General features: G+C 40.4%; 1 protein-coding gene across 1 annotated transcript in view; it reads left to right on the forward strand.

Moving 5' to 3' along the window:
- The first annotated feature begins 17360 nt into the window (after positions 1-17360).
- The window catches only part of WLS (Wnt ligand secretion mediator), a 98669-nt gene continuing 95112 nt past the window's right edge, over positions 17361-20917 (forward strand). Inside the window, exon 1 of the mRNA XM_008690733.2 lies at positions 17361-17704. Within this exon, the coding sequence (XP_008688955.1) occupies positions 17599-17704 (106 nt within the window). The 5' untranslated portion in view covers positions 17361-17598. The remainder of the gene's footprint in view (positions 17705-20917) is intronic.

Consider the following 20917-nt stretch of genomic DNA (forward strand, 5'->3'; position numbering starts at 1 on the left):
ATCTGAACAATTTCAGGTGTGTTAATTAAACTTCACATTCTCTATTTATTAACTAATGCATTACTACCATGTTTTTAACCAGAATGAGACAATTCCTTAGACTTTAATAATATTCTCCTAAAAATAAAGAAATGTTCGCATTAGAGTTATACTAGAGGCCAACTAATAATTAGTGACTATACCATTTTTTCTATTTCCTTAGTTATCTGACAATCATGTTTCTAAGCAGATATAAAGTAGGGCTGTGGGCTTGTGTTTAAAGTGGAATATTGCCCAATAATAGTGCTGTCTACTATATACTTATCCCTAACCCTCTTGCCTAGATTGTAATTAAAAGAGAAGGCTATTATAACTGCCTGGTTATTACTTGTTTCATGTTACAGTAGGTTGGTTGATGTCTTCTTGAAAAATAAAGAACTCGACTTTAAGCTGAGGGTTTTTTCTAAATACCGCAATGCAATTCTTGCGTGCACAAAATTACGATTTCTCAAGTTTTGGGAGAAGATTAAATAAATCCAAACATTTATGAAAGAAAAATAATAGAAAACAATACTGCTAAATTACTTGCCATTGAACCAGACAGGAGTCAAAATGAAATGCATTTATTTTTCAGGCTAGATCATGAAGAAACAATAAATCAAATATAAGTAAAACAAGAGAAAATTTTATGCTCTTAAAGATTTCTTGGTGATTTTCTGGGACTTTAACAACTAATACACACACACACAATTGACACAAATTTCCTATTGCTTTAAAAAATTAACTTTTATTACAATAATAATATAGGTTTGATATTTTAAAAATTAACAGAATAGAAAGGCACAAAGTAAAATGAAATTTCCCTGCCTTCTATCCTCTCTGCTCTATAGTCCTACTTTCTAGATATAACCCCTGGTAACATTTTCTTCCTTTTATAGCCATTTCAAATGTTTCACTTTTACTATTTGTATTAGTCTGCTAGGACTGCCATAACACAATACCACAGACTGGGGGCTGAAACAACAGAAATTCATTTTCCATAATACTGGGGCCAGAAGCCCCAAATTAAGGTGTTCACAGGGTTAGTCTCTTCGGAGGCCTCCCTCCTTGGGTTGTGGATAGCTCTTCTCCCTCTTTGTCTTCCTGTGGTCCTCTTGTGTTCTAATCTCCTCTTCTTATCCCGACATCAGTCAGATTGGATTAAAACAGCCTCATCTCAATTTAATCACCTCTTTAAAAGCCCTATCTCCAAATACAATCACATTCTGGAATTCAGGGCTTCAACGCATAAATCTGGGGAGACACAATTCAGCTCATAACACTATTAAAAGCAATACTATAACAAAACTGAAATTCCTGTACATATATCTGAAAATTTTTGCAGGTATATGAGAAAGATAAATTTCAAGATGGACATCAAAGGATATGCTCATTAGTAATTTGGAAATATACTGATACATTTTCTATGAAAGGTTTTTGATAATTTATACTATCAACAATACATAAAATTGCCTATTTCCCTTCAGCCTTGGACCTACCTAATCTCTTAATTTTTTAATTGTACAGAAAAAAATTACTATCCTTGTTTTAATTTGTACACTTTAAAATATTAATATGGTTGAATATATTTTTTATGTTAATTATCTAAAATATTTTTTCCAAGAACCCCTGTGCCCATTTTTTCCATTGAGTTATTTATCTTTTGTTTACTTATTTGTGAGAATTTTGTATATTAAAGATGGCTTGGGGCATCTGGGTGGCTCAGTTGGTTAAGTGTCTGACTTCAGCTCAGGTCAGGATCTCGGGGACCTGGGATAGAGCATGAAGCAGGGCTCTCTGCTTCGTGGGGAGTCTGCTTATCCCTCTCCCTCTGCCCCTCCCCCCACTCATGTTCTCTCTGTCTGTCTCAAATAAATAAGATATTAAAAGTAAAAGATCGTTTATCACATGAATGGCAAATACTTTTTCAATCTGTTCTTGTCTTTCCTTTTGCCCTTTTTTACTACATAGAGTTTTAAAACTGATAAAGATTTAAAATACTAAGATATAATTTTGGATATTAACTTTTCCTGTATAGATTGATGGCTGTGAAAATACTCAGAAATGCCTTTCCCATGCCAAAATTATTTATGAACTAGTATTATTCCATGTTTTCTTCTAGATATTTTATGGTGTTTATTTGTTTGTTTTTCACATTTTAGCATAGAAGAAAAAGACAAAAACTTAGCTTTATGTTCTTTAAGCATTTGGCCTATCTTACCAGCATTGTTTATTCAGTAATTCATATTGCCTCATTTACTAAAGAGCAACTTTTATCATTTATTAAATTCTGATAATGAGGATGATTTATGGATTTTCTCACTTGTCTCATTGATTTGTTTGTCTAGTCCAAGTTCAGAGAAACAAAATTTTAAATATATTATCTATTATTTCCCTCATGATTCTTTTTTAGAATTTTTTCTTATTTTTTAATATGAATTTTAATATCATTTATTTCAAGTTTCAAGAAAATTCCAAAAGCCTTGCTCATATTTTTGATTGATTCAAAGATAACTGATGTCATTTAAAATATTGAGTTCTATATCCAAATTAAGGATGTCTTTACATCTATTTAACTTTTTTTTTTAATTTATAATGATTTTTTATTTTATTATGTTAGTCACCATACAGTACATCCCCGGTTTCCGATGTAAGACTCGATGATTCATTAGTTGTGTATAACACCCAGTGCACCATGCAATACGTGCCCTCCTTACTACCCATCACCGGCCTATCCCATTCCCCCACCCCGCTCCCCTCTGAGTCTATTTAACTTTTTTAATGTACCTCTGAGGAATTTTAAATTTCTGTGCTTTCTTATTCATTCCTGGAATTTCAACTTTTTTTTTTTTCAAGTAAGCTCCACACTCAGCATGGAGCCCAGCACAAGGCTTAAACTCATGACCCTGAGATCAAAACCTGAGCTGAGATCAAGAGTTGGATGCTTAATCAACTGAGCCACCTAGGCACCCCAAATTTCAACTTTTCATAGTCATTGTGAATGAGACATTTCCTTCTGTTCTGTTTTCTGAGAGAGAATCATTATTCTAAAATAAAGTAATTGACTTGACTTTTATATTAAATTCGTGATTACCATTAACGAATTCTTTTATGTCTTGACATAATTTTTATTTGAATTATTCATATTTTTAAGGTTTATAATTTTATCAATTATGAATAATTACAAGTTTGTTTTCTTCTTGCCTCATTTTTATTTTCTTATTCAATTGCATTGGCTAACATTTCCAAAAGAAATACGAAATAATAGTGGTGACTTTTCAGTTCAGTGTTGCACTGGAATTAGCCATTACAATAAGACAAGAAAACAAAATAAAAGCTATAAAGTTTGGAGGGCAAGAAGTAAAATTATCATTATATATATGACAAGTTTGTCATGCAAAAAATGAAAAGAATCCACAAATAAATCATAATAAATTAATTTTGCAATTAATTGTATTTATATACATCAGTACCAAATGAGAAAATAAATTTTTTTAAATTACCATTTATAATAGCACCCCAAATCCAAATATTTAGAAAGAAATCTAACAAAAGACATGTAACACTTGTTTCCTAAAAATTACAAAATATGACTGAAAGAATCTGAAGAAGATCCAAAATCAATAAAAGAAATCCTATGTTTATTGCTTGGAAAGTTTAATATATGAAGATGTCATTTCTTACCAAATTTATTTAGTGCAATCCTAATTAAAACCCAGCAAGCTCTTCTGTAGAAATTGACAAGATGATTCTAAAATTTACTTGAAATTCAAAGAACTTAGAAAAGTCAAGGCATATTTGAAGAACAAAAAACCTGGGAGACTTACTGTATATCAAGGATTTGTATAAAAACTCAATAATTGAAACAGTCTGATGTTACCACAGGTTGAGTTAGTAGAATGGAACAGAATAGAGATCCCAGAAGACCTGCACAAATATGGCACCCGATTTGCTACATGCTGGCTACTGCAATTTAGTGGGAAAGAAATGATGCTGGGTCAATTGGATATACATATGGAAAAAATAATTTGAGATGAAACATATTCTATATGGAAGTAAAACAATCAAGGTTCTAGATGAAAGCAGGAGGATATCTTAAAAACTTTGGGTAAGAAAAGATTTCTTAAGTGAGCATCAACAAAACCATAAAAGGAAAGATTGATTTGTTGGACTTAATTAACATTAAGAATGTCTTTTCATGAAAATATGCCATTGAAAAAAGAGGAAAGATAAACTGCAGACCCAGAGATGGTATTTGCAATACAAATTCTGAAAAAGGATCTTTGTTTAAAATGTATAAAGAACTTCTGCAAATAAATAAGAAATCAACCAAGTTAAAAATGGAAGAAAGACTTGGACAGACATTTCACAGAAAAGGGTGTCAAATGACCAGAAGTCAATACCATTAATCATTAGGGGAATACAAATTAAAACTCCAGCAAGATACTTATACATCCCCACCAGAGTGGTCAAAATTTAAAAAAAACCTGATTATGTCAAGTGTTGATGAAGATGTAGCACAACTGAAACTTGCATTGCTAGTGTGAGTGCATGTTGTCATACCTACTTTGGAAAATTATTCTACAGTATCTATTAACATTAAATACACAGTACATCTATAGCCTAGCAATTGCACTTTTGCATATATACCTAATAGAAAGGAATGACATACAGGAATCCTTCCAGCAGCTTTATTCACAATGGCCAAAAACTGGAAGCAACTCAAATATCATATAAATTGTAATTTATTTACACAATAAAATAAAATAGCACTACATGCAATAACATGGATGAATCTCACAGATGTCATGTTGCTGGGTGGGGGGTGGGTTGGAAACAGCAGTCAAAAAGAATATAAACACATAAAGTTCAAAAACAGGAAAAAACACCAATGGTGATAAATGTGAAAAGGGATTAGCACTGGAGGATTACTGAGGAAGAGAGTAGACAATCATTCTGTAATGATAGAAATGTTCTATATCTTGGGTGTTTTTGTATCTTATATATGTATTTGTTAGGCTGAATTATATCTCTCACCCAATTTCATATGTTGAAGTCCAAACCCCCAGTACCTCAGAATGTGACTGTATATGTAGATAAGGTCTTCAAAGGGTTGATTAAGTTAAAAGAGACCATTAGGGAGGGGTCCTAATCCAATATGATGGATGTCCTTATATGAAAAGGAGGAGACACCAAGCACACAAAACAAAGACCATGTGAAGAGACAGTAAGACAGAGGCCAGGAGAGAGGCTTCAGAGGAATCCAACCCTACCAGCACATGATGTTACTTCTAGCCTTCAGAGCCATGAGAAAATAAATTTCTTTTGCTTAAGCCACCCAGTCTGTTCTGTGTATTTTGTGAATGCATCTGTAGCAAACAAAGATAGTATTCATTTGCATAAATTCATCAATGTATACATGTATGATTTATGTAATTTACTGTATATAAGTTACACATGCAGCAATCTAAACAAAGTTTCCTTCTGTCAGTCAATCCAGCTTATCCCCGACACATCCTACTTGTCATCACAAACCTGTCTCACAGTTCATCCAACATTTTCTGCATGGCTCATCACTATTTCTGATTGTTTTTTAACCCCACTATAGCCTTTTCAAGCAACAGCCTTTTGCTCCGTGTTTCCATAACAAGGAGAGAAATGGGGGGAGGGTGTGAAGTTAGTATGATCTTGTTATTTTGGACACTTCAGTGAGCTGCAACCCTGGATTTCTGTCTTCCTGTCCTTGTACATCTGCTTTCCCATATGAAAAGTGGTGATAATTATAATTGGACAGACCTCCAAGGTTGTGAAGATTACTGAGATATTATCTTAAAATTGTACAGAATTGGTGCTATACAAACACAGAAGGTGTTATTATTCTCCATCTAGTAACAAACATGGTTTCAAATGATAGCTTTTAAAGATCTATAATCATAATAGGGGCATCACTTCTCCACCCTTGTTATGTTCCTATCTCCCAAGGCCATAGGTCTCCCAAGCAACGTGCTGAAGACACATGGACATACCACCTCTTCAGCTGAGTGTATCAGCTTTAGAAGCCACTGTTCCTTGATTTTAACCTTGCCCATCTATATTTTCCTTTTTGTCTACCTGGAGAATACCTACTCGTCTTCCAAAGCTCATCTAGAGTTGTGTTTTTCCCCAAAGACTTACCTGAACTCCCTTTTCTCTAATATAAAAAGCCAATCTCTCTTTTTCAAGCTGTCCGATACCAGTGTACCCTCATGTGGCAATACCACTGACAACAACTACCACTACTATTCACTGTTGCTACCCTGAGTGTTACCTTGTTTGAAGCACGGATCAAATTTCTTTACGTACATTAAAACTTAAAGCCTAGACAGCGATCATATGATGGCGGTACTCTGAAAAAGAATAAAACACAAATAGTTTAAATGAATTTCCTAAAGTCACATAGGAAGTAAGTGGCAAAACTAGGCTTTGAACAAAGTCTGTCTAGCTCTTGAATCTATTCTCTTAACCTCTCTGCAGTCCTACCTGTCACACTTTGTTGTATTTGTTGGCTTCGATGTCCTTTTCTGTTTTCTAGATTTTTATTTTCTTGAGAGAAGAAACATTTTTTGAAGTATTTAGTGTCTTGCATACAGTAGGCATTCAATAAAGTTTCGCTGAGTGGGTGGAAGGGTGAATGAGTAAAGAGAGCCTCACTTTCATACTGGAAAGGTGCCTGTTGTTAATGATCTGAGAAATCTAAAATACCAAGGGTTTCTGAAACAAGGCTTTTAGAAGAGTAAAGGCATCCTTTTTTGAAGTGAGTATTCACTTCCAAATTTTTCCAGGTTTCCAGTTTGAATTTTTATTTGACTTTTTTTAAGCCAAGTTTATTTGCATAGGTAATTAAGGAGAAAAATAGCACCTACCTCACAGAAGGTGTTGTGAGGATTGAATGAAGTAATACATGTAATATATTCAGAGCAGCGCCTGATACACAGAAAACCTGAGTGTTGTTACTTTGACTGCTGTTTGAACCAAAGGCAGAAGAGAGTAACTATTAAGTACATGGACTATGGTGCTACATTGATTGGGTTCAAAGCCCAGCTCCAGTGTTTATTAGCTATGTGATCTTGAGTAAATTACTAATCCTGTCTAAACCAAAGTTTCCTCAGTGTCTAAAATGGAATAATAGCATGTATCTCAACTACGGTGAGGATAAAATGTTCTAAGTGATATATACAACAGTACACCTAAGACTTTAATCCTCACCCCAGCATTTTGAGGTGCATACTTTTATTATACTATTTTAGTTCTAAATGTTATGTACTTAAATATTCTATCTATCCATCCATCCATCCATCCATCTCATTTCAAACAGTGCTCATTACATTGTAAATATAAGTGTTTGGTATTATCATGATAATATATTATTTATGTGACTTGGCAGATGGTATTCTCAGTATCTGTTGATTAAGTTTATAAAAGAGAAGTTGAGGATGATTTCTTGGTTTCCATTTAGGACTCATGATAGCCAGTACTTTGAAATAGGTTATATAAGAAGAGGAATACCATGAAATGATAACTTGATTGACACCACCTTAGGGTCAACTGATCTATCCCAGTGATTATGTTATAAGGAGAAAGAAATGAGCTAGACTGTGAATTATACACAATAATGTGCAAAGAAATGTCTTGGTGAGTCTGGGAATAAGTGATAATCCAAAGTAGCTAGATCTTAGAGTACTCAGTGAGATTTTATTAGATATGGGCTTTGTTTGTAGGCTTTATTGTAGGCAATGAGAAGATATTGCAGAGTTATATTCAGAAAGTGAGGAAAACAGATCTGTATTTTATAATGATCACACTCTGGAAACTGTATGCAGACTGGATTATCTCAGTAAGAACCTTAACTATTGGAGATTTGATAGGGAAGGTCTTCAATAGTCCAAGTTGGAAAGAGGATGAGGCTCTGGGCTTGTGGAGAGGTGGGGAGGACAAGGAGGAGAGGCTAGCTCATGTATAAGGGAGGTAGAATGTGGTCTGGATAACTGATTGGATGTTTAGGTAATGAATCAAGCATGGCCTTGAGATATGTAACTTGGGTCGCTGGCTAGAGAGTTGGGCCATTAACTAAGATAGCGAAGGTACCTGGTTGATTTGGATGTGCAAGTAGTGTGTCTAGGCAGAGATGTCCTGGAAGTGATTGGCTCTGTGAGTCTAAAGTTCGGGCAAAAGGTCAGAGTTGAAGGTACAGATTTGCTCTAGACCGATGGAAGAGGTGAGGTTAAGGAGAGAATAGTTAGGAATATTAATGTTCAGGAAGTGGGCAGAAGAAACAGGAGGTGAGAGAGAGAAGGGGATGTTAGAGAACTATGAGAATGGAGACAGCAGAGTTATTCAAGGTGAGGAGGTGAGGAGAGATTTTTTTTTCAAAAGGATGAGTGTTTGATTTCAGAGACAGGAATCAGAATGACACCAAAGAGGTTACTGGTGATCTTTGTCAAAGCAGAGTCAATGGAATGTTGGGTCTAGAATCTAAATTGTCTGCCGGGGGTTAGGGAGGGAATGGGTGAGATTATAAAGCCAGCAAACATGAACTGTCTTTTCAGAAGTTCGATTTATAATTAAAGGAAAGAAGCCAATGAAGATTATGAATTAAGGAGAATACACGGTTCAGAAAGGTATTTTTCAGGGTGAAGAAGATTTGGAAGATTGAACAAAGATATGAAAGAAGATCATTAAAGAAGCAAGTTGTAGAAGGTGATGGAAGATGATTAATAATAGAAGCTAACATTTACTGAGAGTGTACCATGTGCTACGGACTTTAGTAAGTACTTTTCATGTGCTAACTCATTAAACAAACATATGCTCTTAATATTTAGGCTATGCTGGGCAGCCCTCTAAAATAGGTCTGAGCATAAGTACAGGTAGATGCACTTAAGTGAGGGTGGATGCTTTGCCCAAGAGGTGGTTCAGTGTTTCCTTGGAGATCAGGCATAGGAAAATAGTCATCAGTTTGGAGGCTGAGAGAGTTTATACCTGGTGGCTCCTTCTCCTGACTTCCCCAGTAAGATAGAACATCTGTTTTGAGAAGGTGAAGAGTCAAAAATCTGGAAGTAGCAAAGCTCTGAGAGAATTGCAACAAAGCCTAGGATTCTACTAGAATTAAATAAAAAGATATCTGAATAAAACCTGTCTTTTTATCTTAAAAAAATTTGTGATCTGGTGTGTCTGGGTGGCCCAGTGAGTTAAGCATCTGCCTTTGGCTCAAGTCATGATCTCAGGGTCCTGGGAATCAAGCCCTGTATTGGGCTCCCTGCTCAGTGGGGAGTCTGCTTCTCTCTCTGTGCTCACCCTCTCTCTCTCTCTCTCTCTCAAGTGAATAGATAAAGTTTAAAAAAAAAAAAAACATGTGATCTACTGGAGTAGGTAAGACAAGTGCCCAAAAGGGATCTGGGGTAGTATGTGTAAAGGGACATAACAGGCACAGCTGTATGAGCATTCACCCAAGGTAGATACTGTATCTGCTTATGAGGCAAGAGAACCAAAAAGTATCTCAAAGTATATGTGACACTTGAAAGATAGTTTCATCAGGCAGTCCTGGAGGCTTACTATCCCAATGAGAGAGAGTGGTCAACAGGATTACAGGAAACTGAGGTTGAGAGGAATTTAGCATTGTGGGAGTGACAGAAGAGGGGAAAACATACCTTTTTTTAAAGCAAACATATTGAATTTATGTTTCAGGCCCTGTTTTAAGTACTTGACACAAATTATCCCATTTAGTCTTTATAACAATCATATGGGGAGAGTATTTAATTTTATTTTTTTAAATTTATTTTTATATTTTTTAAGTAAGCTCTACTCCCAACATGGGGCTTGAACTCACCACCCTGAGATCAAAAGTCGCACACTCTACCAACTGAGTCAGCCAGGTGCCCTGGGGAGGAGATAATTATCGTTATTCCCATTTTATAGATGAGGGCACAGAGTGACAAAAATTACCCTAACTTGCCTAGGCACACAACTAGTAAGTGCCAGAGCCAGGATTCAGACCCGAGGTAGCCTGGCTCCTGAGCCCATGCTCTTCCTTGCTGCATGATGCTAACTCCAGAATGGGGAGAACCTTGCTTTCCAAGCCCAGAAGAGTACCTCCTGTCCTTTCCCTTTCTCCATCTGAGGTCTCTTCCATACCCCTACACCACTGATTCTTTAGGACTTACTGTCTTGGCCAATAGAGCTATTGCATCATGCTTTTACATACCGGAGATAATAAATTTTGTGAGAGTGAGAGCATACCTGTCTTTTTTATATTTGTATCTTAGCACTTGCCAGATACCTGGCATATGGGAAACACGTAATAAATATTTATGAAAGAAATGAAAGAAAACATCGTCAAGTCATTCAGGCTTCAGATTTCTTAGAAAGGTGAGGACGTATTTCAGAAATTGGGAATTTTTGCCTTCATAAATTTTTACATGATGATGAGTAATATTGATCAAGCTACTTGAAATCATTGGTAAAGCGGGTCTTTATTAGGGATTCACAGCATGACAACAAAATAAAGAACCAAACAAAAGTACTTTAGGAATCAATTTGCAGGGTAGTGAGGCCAAAACTAATTTTGTACATTGAATCTTCTGCTAACACGAATGTCTTTTGCTAGCTTGTATTCTTCAAGAATGTCCTCAAAACACTGAAATTATGCTTAATTACTTTCATGAGTCATTTGACTTGAAAATTGATCTTCAGCTGGGAAAAGCCTTAATGGCAAATACTACCAAAGAATGAATTGCAAAGATTTAAGGCTTAATTGGAGGGAGTCTGATGAGGAAGAAAACAGAGGGAGGCTCTGATGAGGAAGAAAACAGGGACCATAACGTGTTTGTTCATCATTCATTCATTTAACAAAATTTGTGTGCCAACTCTGTGCCGTCGTGCTGACCGTTGTCTACACATCACTGGGTCATTGTCCAAGGAGGTGTGTCTTGGCCTGTCCAGACTCTCTTCCCACCGCTGCTCTCCATGGGAAAAAGCAGATGGAGAGGCGCTGGTGAACATGACTAAGTCCCTGGTGAAATGGGGAGGGAGCACAGTCATGAGAGCAAGGGCGGGGGGGAGCAGAAGCAGTGAGCACAGACCCCATAAAGCTTACACTGTGGAAACTGGCAAAGAGAAAAAGACCTTTCCCTGCCTCCGCTCCAGGAATCAGGCACATGTGATCTTGGAGGTTGAAACACTGGAGCATCCGGCCCTCTGAGCAGACTCTTGCAAGCCTGGGAAACAACAGGGGCCCGGCTGGCTACTTCAGGTTGTCAGCTGCCTCCCACCAGAGGCCTCTGGAAACCTATAAAGTTTTTTATCTGCCCCTTCCAAATTGCCTGGGTTCAAAAAGCAATTTCATAAGAGACAATAATTAGGGGTTTTATAATTCTTTTCTCTCTCTCTCTCTCTATTTGGGAACAGAAACCTCCTCCTTTATAACATGCAAAATATTTGTTCAGTGCCCACTCTGTATCAGGCTCTATGCTAGGCACTTTGTAACATTTGTTTAATGCTCGCTATGACCTATGAAGTTGCTATTAGCATCTTTAAAAAATTTTTTTTAAATTAAAAATAATTTTTTTTAAGATTTTATTTATTTATTTGAGAGAGAGAGCACGAGTGAGGGGAGGGACAGAGGGAGAGGGAGAAGCAGACTCCCCACTGAGCAGGGAGGCCAACGTGGGGCTCCATCCCAGGACCCTGAGGTCATGACCTGAGCTGAACGCAGACCCTTGAAGCAACTGAGCCACCCAGGCGCCTCAGCATCTTTTTTTTTTTTTTAAAGAAATTAGAAAAGTAAGCCAGGTGCTTTGTAACGTTTGTTTAATGCTCACCACGACCTATGAAGCTGCTATTATAATCTTTTTTTTAAAAAGAAATTAGAAAAGTAACCCTCAAAAAGGTAAGTTAATTGTCTTATTTATTTACACCACTAGTAAGATTTAAAGCTGTGACCAAATAAACCTCATGTCTGAAATATATGTGGAGTGTCAAAGAAAAGGGGTAAAGGAGCCCTGCAATGTGGGTGCTGATGTATGGAAAGGGAGGGAGTGGTGGGTATTCATTAAACAATGTCATCAAAAAAGATCAGGTTAAAGTACTGGTATTCCAAGCCCTGGGTTCTGAATAGTTCCTACCCAAGGGTAGTGTGTGAAAGGAGGTGCTAGAAAAGCTCTGTATTTACATACAAAATGAGACAATAGGGCTCAGAGAGAAAGAAGGAAAGGATGGAAAAAAGGAAAAGGATTTTAAAAGAAGCTGTGAATATATATATTCATGTATGTCTACTGCGTGAAAAGTGCCGCTGAATAATAGAGTATGAACCCAAAGTGCCTGCTCACATTCTTAGGCACTGACTACAAGAAAATATCAACAACAGAGGAGCCCCGGGAAGCCATTTATGGGTAAAAGCTACTTATGAGAATGAGACGACTCAGAGTGGGATTATTACTCACATTAGGTCCCTCTGGGAAGTAAATTAGGTGTTTGAGGAGGTATATGCAATTCTTTTAGATCTCTGCATTACATTTATTTCAGTGACAATAATGGAATGGTGCCCTTGGCTTCCTGAGTGGGCTTTCTCAACTCCAGGAACGGAGCCCTCTTCTGTGCAAGGTACAGTGCTGGGGCTCTATGAGAGACAAAGGCTCAGGTCACACTTTCCTTGTTTTTAAGCAGCTTGCAAACCAGGGTGACAATACAGCACATATATAGATATATGTGCAAACTACAGCCCAGGGTATATAAACCAGACAGGCATTTAGTCAGTATATGTCATATAGGAATTGGAGTGTGGGGGAATGGGGCTGGTTGCAGTTAATATACCTTCACTTATTCATCCATCCATTCATCCATTCACTCCATAAATATGCATTGTACATCAATATGATCTTCCATAAGACAAACCCTTCAAATAAAATGATCGATAAATCAGGATCTCCAACTTAAAATCTAGTGAAATGGAGTTGGAATGATCAAATGCTGTTGGAAGAGTTGGATTGCACTCTTGGATTGTCTGGTCTCTGGAACAATCTATCTAAGGACCCATGACAAGTGCTTTATTGGTGATCAGAAGCATTTTTTAGAATAGAATGTTTCTGCATTTCAAGTTCACTGAGTGTTGCTCAGAGTTCCATACTAGATGTTGGTCTAACTAGCGCCCTTGTCAAGTAGAGTTAATCATCCAGACTGCTCCTAAAATATACTTCAAAAAATAATTATAACATGATAAAATTTTAGAGTTGAGAAACAGCCAATTAATGATCAGTTTTACTAGTTTTTAATGCAAGGTTATTGATTTCCCTTAAGGATTCTTAAATATAATCATCATTATCATCTCTTGCAAGATTACCATGAGGCAGGTACAGTCATCATCTCCATTTTACAGATAAGAAAGCTGAGCTTCAGAGTGCTCAGGGACTGGAGTGGCTCACAGTCACACATAGCAAGCAAGGGGCAGAGCTGGGTTCCAGGCTCCATGCCAAACCTGAACAACTCACTCTTGCTCTTTTCTACTTGCCTGTGTTATTCCTTTGGGAACTAAGGATCTGACAGTCACTTTTAATTTTTAAAAAGATATAATAGAAATTGTAAATTTTTCTTAAAGCAACTCATGGTGATGAATACTGAAAGTGTCTGTCCCACATTCAGTTTGGCAATATTGGTAATCGCATGAAAGTGAGAAGCATTGATTAGCAATTAGAAATATCTCTTTTTGAGGGGGGCTTAGGTGGCTCAGTCGGTTAAGCGTCTGACTCTTGATTTCAGCTCAGGTTGTGATCTCAGGGTTGTGAGGTGGAGCCCTGCATGGAGCCCCATGATGAGTCGCACCTCGAGCCACATGTGGAGCCCCATGAGGAGCCCTGTGTTGAGCCCCATGGAGCCTGTGCTGGGCATGGAGCCTGCTTAAGATACTCTCTCCCTCTGCTCCTCCCTGCCATGTGCTTGCTCTTTCTCTTTCTCTCTCCCTCTCAAAAAATTATCTATATCTATATCTATATCTATATCTATCTATATCTATCTCAAGAAAGGTATATATATATACCTTTTTAATTAAGTGCCCTTTAAAAAAAAGGGGACCACCTTGGTGGGGAACCAATATTTTATTCCAAGCCTCTCATTTCCAGATGGGGAAACTGGAACTGAAGAAGTGAGGCTAGTTACTCTGAAGAGATGCATTTGGGAGCTGAGGGAGTAGAGTGAGTTGTAACAGTTGATAGAAAAATGAGTTGAGGAGCTCACTAATGTTAAATAAATACAGTAGTCCTCATCTGCAGGTGTATTTTCCAAGACCCACAGCGGATGCCTGAAATCTCAGATAATACCAAACCCTATATACGCAGTGTTTTTTCCATATGTATACTTACGATAAAGTTAGGTACAGTAAGAGAGGAACAACAATAACTAATAAGAGAATGGAGCAATTATAACAATATAGTGTAATTAAAGCTATGTGAATGTACTCTCTCTCTCAAAATATCTTATTGTACTGTACTTAGCCTTCTTGTGATGATGCGAGATGATAAAATGCCTACATGATGAAATGAAGGGAGGTGAATGACAAAGGCATTGTGTCATAGCATTAGGCTACTCCTTGACCTTCTGACAATAGGTTAGGAGGATCACTTGCTTTCAGACCATCAGACCTCAGCTGACTACAGGTTAAAGGAAACCACAGAAAACTAAGCCATGGATAAAGGTGGGGGGGGGCACTTAACACATTCTTGTAGATCCAATTGATACTTGAAGTGCATAGAGCACCATTTCTTTCTTCTTTTTAAAAAAAGATTTTATTCATTATTTATTTGAGAGAGAGAAAAAGCAAGAGAGAGCATGCCTGAGCAGTGGGAAGGGAGAAGCAGACCCCCCGCTGAGCGCTGAGCAGGGAGCCCAACTCAGCCTATCTGATCTGATCCCAGGACCCTGAAATCAAGCCCTGAGCAGAAGGCAGATGCTTAACTGACTGAGCCACCCAGGTGCCGCCCATTTCCTTCTTCCTAAATAGTGAAACATAGTATCAAATGGAGAGTAAATCTTGAGACTGAATCCTGTCAACCTTAATTTAAAAAAATTCCTTGGTATTAAAAAGAAATTCGAACCCAAAGGCATCATTATTATTCAAATGTGTGGAAGTTGGCAGCTTGCTGAGATGAGAACACAGAATGTAGAGTTAACTAGCAACGGAGGTGAGAAGGGCATTCCTACTTCTTTTTATGATGCCCTGGAAGCTGCTCTTGTCAGGAGAAACAAAAATGATATAAGCTTCTGAAAAGGTAAAGAAGGGAGGTAAATAACCTGCACTGGTCTATCTGTGTTTGGGTACCAAACGCTTCTGACCACTACTGTTTTTTGTTTTGTTTTGTTTTGTTTTTAAGATTTTATCTATTTATTTGACAGAGAGAGACAGCCAGCGAGAGAGGGAACACAAGCAGGGGGAGTGGGAGAGGAAGAAGCAGGCTCCCAGGGGAGGAGCCCCATGCTGGGCTCAATCCCAGGACTCCGGGATCACTCCCTGAGCCGAAGGCAGACGCTTAAGGACTGAGCCACCCAGGCACCCCCTGACCACTACTGTTGACAGCAGTTCTGTCTGCTTCTTCCCATCTGATCTGGTGTCCTCCAAAGCAAAGGTTGTTCATCACTATTCAGTGAATGACAGCCAGACTAGGGCTCTTCCAGGACAGTCAATGTCTTCACATTCTGGTATCCTCGAGGGCTTAGAACAGAAAGCCTGGAACAGGTTAAGGTTTCAATGCGTGAGCACTGTTGGTTAAAGGGTTGAAGGAAAGAATGAATAAATAGCAGTTATATCCCCAGAATTCTTAAGAACTGTTAAACTCCAAGGAGATGGATTTTCATATACGTGAAGTTTGGTACCTGTCCTTGAAAAGTGTCTAGTTTAGTTGGAGACTAGAAATGAATACTTTCATTAAGGGTTACCTGCATGGCATCTTCCATTAGGGCAATGCAAGTTCAGAAATAGAGGACAGGGGACTTGTGGTATTCCCTTGGCATGAAGAGGGTGTAGATAGAGGGGAGGGGTAAGAAACCAGGTATCTAAGGGGTGGCAAACCTTGTTTGGGTGGGTGGGGGTGAGGAAACCAAGGGTCTATTTCGGCAAGTGATCAGTTTATGGAACATGGAAAAACCAGGCCCAGGAATTTAGGCTTGATAGAACAGGAAATCTTTTAAGAGTCCCACCCTCCTTTTCCCCTAGAAGTTAAATAGAAATACATCCTCACAAAGGGACAACAAACATTGCAACTAAATCTGTGTACCATCTAAATCAAATAAGGTCTCTTTCAGGCTTTTGAAATGCAAAACGTGGGCTTACTTTCACATTTATTTATTTATTCATTCCACAAAAGTTTATGGAGGACCACTAGAGCTAGAATTTTGTTAGGAACCATGGGGGTGGGGGAGGGTGGGTACAAAGATGAATAAAACTGGGTCCCTATCTCCCAGGAGTTTACAGCTCTGTGGTGGAGACAAACGTGTACACACAAGTCCTCACAATAGGAGCTAAGAATGTAAACACAGGAGTTGTAGGGGTTGGGTTCAAGGAAATATTACATGGAGGCGATTTGGAAAATTAGGATTTTCAGACAAGCTGGTTTTTCAATGAGGTTTAAAACTCCGATGATGTAGAAAAAAATATATATATATGTGTGTGTGTGTATATATATATATACACACACACACACACACATATGTATTTAAGAGCCAGGGCAAGGCTTTGGAAGCCTATGGAGTGGTGGATAATGTGGTAATGAACAGTGGTCTGATTTGGCTGGAGCACAGGGTTCCTCTAGGGGTGCAGTGGGGGAAATTAGCTGGGTATGTGCCCAATAACTGAGGCTGGGATCAGGTCAAAGGAAGCCGAAGACTTTTTTCTGCATCTCTGTGCTTTGACTTAAGCATCTTTGGGTCCCTTTAAAAAATTCTCCTCCTCTTTCCTAAAGAGAGTTCTGGCAGTTGCGGGTGAGGCCCATTTCCTAAAGTCAACGCGTAAGTTAAAGGTCTCAAAGCTGTCCGTGGGTGATTTAAATCTCGCACCAGAAAAGGAAACGTGTGAGAGGCGGGGTAGGGGGAACCCACTTAAGAACAACATCAACCCCCAAACGACACCAGTCCCGGGCGGGACAGACTGCCAGCGAGACCCGGGAGCGGGACGCCAGCACCCTCCGGAGCTCGAAGCCCCGCACAGGCGGGCAAGGGGGAGAGGAAGAGAGGGAGGGAGGGAGGAAGCGCGAGAGGGAGGGAGGAAGAAAGGGAGGGAGGGAGGCGACGTCATGTGATCCGCTTCCCTGCTCCTTTAAGCGTCCACAGGCGGCGGAGCGGCCACAATCACAGCTCCGGGCATTGGGGGAGCCCGAGCCGGCTGCGCCGGGGGAATCCGTGCGGGTGCCTTGCGTCCTGGTCCCATCCTCGCCGCGCTCCCACACCCCTGAAGTTTTGCAGCGCCCAGAAAGGAAGCGAGGGAGGAGGGAGCGTGAGAGGAGAGAGGGCAAAAAGCACACCCTAAAACATTTATTTCAAGGAGGAAAGAAGAAAGGGGGCGCAAAAATGGCTGGGGCAATTATAGAAAACATGAGCACCAAGAAGCTGTGCGTTGTCGGTGGGATTCTGCTCGTGTTCCAAATCATCGCTTTTCTGGTGGGAGGCTTGATTGGTAAGTGCGAGAGCTGCAAACTTTTCCCCCTTTCTGTCTTTTCGGGCCCCTTCCCTCTTTGCCTCTCGGGCTACTTGTTACAGTATCACTGCCTTGCTTCTATGATCTAATTAGTCCGGCTATTGTGCTTAAGAAAGCAGAGCTCCATGGGGCTCCGTGGGGCACAATCCAGTCTAGTGGCTAAGAGAAAAGGAGGGGAAAAAGTTTTGGCCTAGTTTCAGTATCCACTTGAAAGGAAGGAGGGGGGTGGCGGGGGTGGGAATCTTAAGCATGGCGACGGATCGCGCGAGGAAGCGCTGGGTTACAAAGTTGATTGCTGCTCCCCCCGCTTTTTCCCGCGTTCCCCCTTTTTCCTTTCCGTTCCCTTCCAATCAGCTCCCGGAGGGCAACGTAATCGACTTTATTGGGAACAACAGAAGAGTCAGGGAACTGCGCCCGGCGCTAACCCGGGAGCCCTGCTTACGGGTCTGTGATCCTTGCCTGTGTAAACGCCTTTGGTCGTCTCGGGTAGGGGGTGAGAGTTTGCGTTTTGGGTCCCGACCGTCGCGCCGACTGCTTCCTTGCCGCACCTCCCACCCCCACCTCTCAGACCCGGCCGCTGCCGCGGCGGGAGGTGGGCCCGGAGGCGGGATGCGGTAGAGTGCGGTGGGAGAAAGTCCTTGGCTGGCGCTGCGGGAAGTTGGAGAGGTAGGAGGGGAAAAGCGTATCCGAAAGGTGTTGCTCTTGGCCTCCTGCCCTCTAGCGAATCTCCCCTCCCCCACTTCTAAGAGCCCCGAGAGCCGGTGATTCTGAAGCCCCCCCCCCCCAACCCGATCCTCCCCGGGCGCTCAGCAGTGCGCCTCCCGCCCCCGCCGCGGCTCCCCGCAGGTGACAGCTCTCCGGCCCCCGGCGATGGCGCCTCCCCTGGCGAGCACCTCCGGGACCTCTGGGAGCCAAACAGGCTTCCGGGTGAAGAAGATGGTCTCACGATCTTCCACTCGTAAAAACTCCCTCTTGCTTTCTCTCCATCTCCATCCATCCTCTAGCCTGGACGCACACTCGCGTCCCCTTACCCCTCGAGATTTAGGACATCCCGGCACAAACTTCAGTGCCAACTTTGCAACGGGCGCGGAAGGGTGGTTTTGGCTTTCTTCGCGGATTTCTGAAACTTTGCGGAGTGGAGAGTCCACGGAGGGGCTTTCTCTGCCTGTCCCTTTGCGAGAGTCCGTGCGGCGCGGACGTGAGAGCTGCACGGGCTGGGGCACCTCGAGCCGTGTGTGTGGCGTTTTGTCTCCAGACTTGGGTTTGATGGGAACAAATTAAAGGGAGTCTGGTTCTGTAAATCACTGTAACATCCAAGCTAATTGTTTTAAACAAAGGAGAGTGGGTGAAGCTTCACCGAGGCAGAAATTTCTGGAGGAGATCATGCCTTTCTCTCTGTGTATGTATCCACAAAGCAGAAAGGGGTTCAGAGTTTTCCAAGCTCATATTCTCAATTTGGGCCAAACAGCTTAATCTTTTATTCCTGGAGCCCTCACCCCTCAAATACACACACACACAACGGGGTTTGGCTTTCCTGTTAGGAGCTCCTGTTTGGCTACGTGCAATCTCCATGTTTCCCTGTATTGGATTTTTCTAGGCTCCTAATACATTCTCTGCTGGGAGCTGAAGGCAGCCTTCCCTGTGCCCTCACAGTGATTATGCAGCGGTTACAATTACACCTCTTGTCTCCCTTGATGAGCAGTTGCAGTTAGATGCCATTGGATCTTGTGTGATTTCAGTGGCAGACCATAATTAAAATTTCTTGCACCTTGTGCTTTCAGAATTAAATTGGCCTATTATCCCTGTCTGACCTTCATCCTCTTTGAGGTTTTTGCACAAGCAGCGAACCATTACACATAGTTCCCTGGTGTTTGTTGGTGTGTGTTTCTTTTTCTTTTCCTAAGAAGCTGAGTTCCTAGCCTTGAAGAGCCCATTATCCACTGTTGAAGGTTTCTTAGGGCACTTCTTGAACTAGGATAATTTCTAGCATCTTAGTACTGTGGAGAAAGGTGCAAGAGCACTGGTGAGTAGCCGCTGGACATTAGAGTTGCTGTAGGATTAGAACAGTTGTATGTTCAAACAGGAACTTGTCTGCAGGAAATGGTGCCAAGGTTTGTTTTTCCCAGAGAATTTGGTTGGTGACCGTACTTGATAACCGTCTAAAAAGTTAGTGATAGGTCCTGTAACTAGATTCCTCTCAATAGATAAACTGCTTTAGTTCCAGCTTTTCTTGGAAAAGAAAAACATCTATGTGTAACACTTCTTGGGGGAAATTGTGAAAGTTTACTGCTTAGCTCCCTTCCTTCCTCAATTACCAAGGCTATGTCCCCACTCTGGCCACTTGCTGGGAGACGGCAAAGACCAGATGCAGTTCACCGGCCATATAGTGACTAGCCTTTATCTCAACCATTTAGAGTTTTGGTTTTTTGTGGTTTTTTTTTTTTTCTGTTAAATCTAGGAACTTGGGTACAGTACAAGACCCAAATATGGGGAAAAAATATCAACAAAAGGTAAGTGGGATGTTTTCCCACCAGACTTCCCTAAAATGAAAAGCAGGTGAAACTGAGCAAAGACTGAAATTTCATCCAAGTGGGCAAGTGGAATCAGTGGTTGAAGAAGCAGTTTGTAGGCTGGAAAGTTGAAGAAAAGTTCAGAAACGCCCTCCTCCATTCTCCAGTGAGAGGAGAATTCCTTCACTGCTCAATTCCACTGATATGTAGGAAGTCAGGTTGGGGGGGTTGGGGAGGGAGGAGGGGAGAAGTGTCTTTTCAATGCATCTGCAGAGGCCAAGTGAGAAAGTGAAATCTTCGCTTTGAATTGGCCATAATATATGTTTCTTTTTGATCACTGTTGTCCCCATGAAAGAAAACATGGCAACCTAGGAAGGGGAGGATCTCTATGGCAAAGTTCCTGATTGTAAGACTATAAATACCCCTTACACATATATACAAAACACAGCAACCAACCACCACCCGCAAACAATCGTGACAAACCATGCACCCCAAAGTGACCAGGCGAATCAGTTAACCAACGAGTTCATTTTCCTCACTGGTAGAGTTTTAGATGATGTTTAAATTGGTATTCGGTTGCAGCCTTCTAGAATTGATGGGGAAAATGTAAACAGTAGATAAAAAGCAAATAGGGAGAATTTGGTTTTCATTTAGCCAGCTTCAATACTTCTCTACCCCAATG

Source organism: Ursus maritimus, unplaced genomic scaffold, assembly GCF_017311325.1.
Source record: "Ursus maritimus isolate PB19 unplaced genomic scaffold, ASM1731132v1 scaffold_12, whole genome shotgun sequence".
NCBI lineage: Eukaryota > Metazoa > Chordata > Mammalia > Carnivora > Ursidae > Ursus > Ursus maritimus.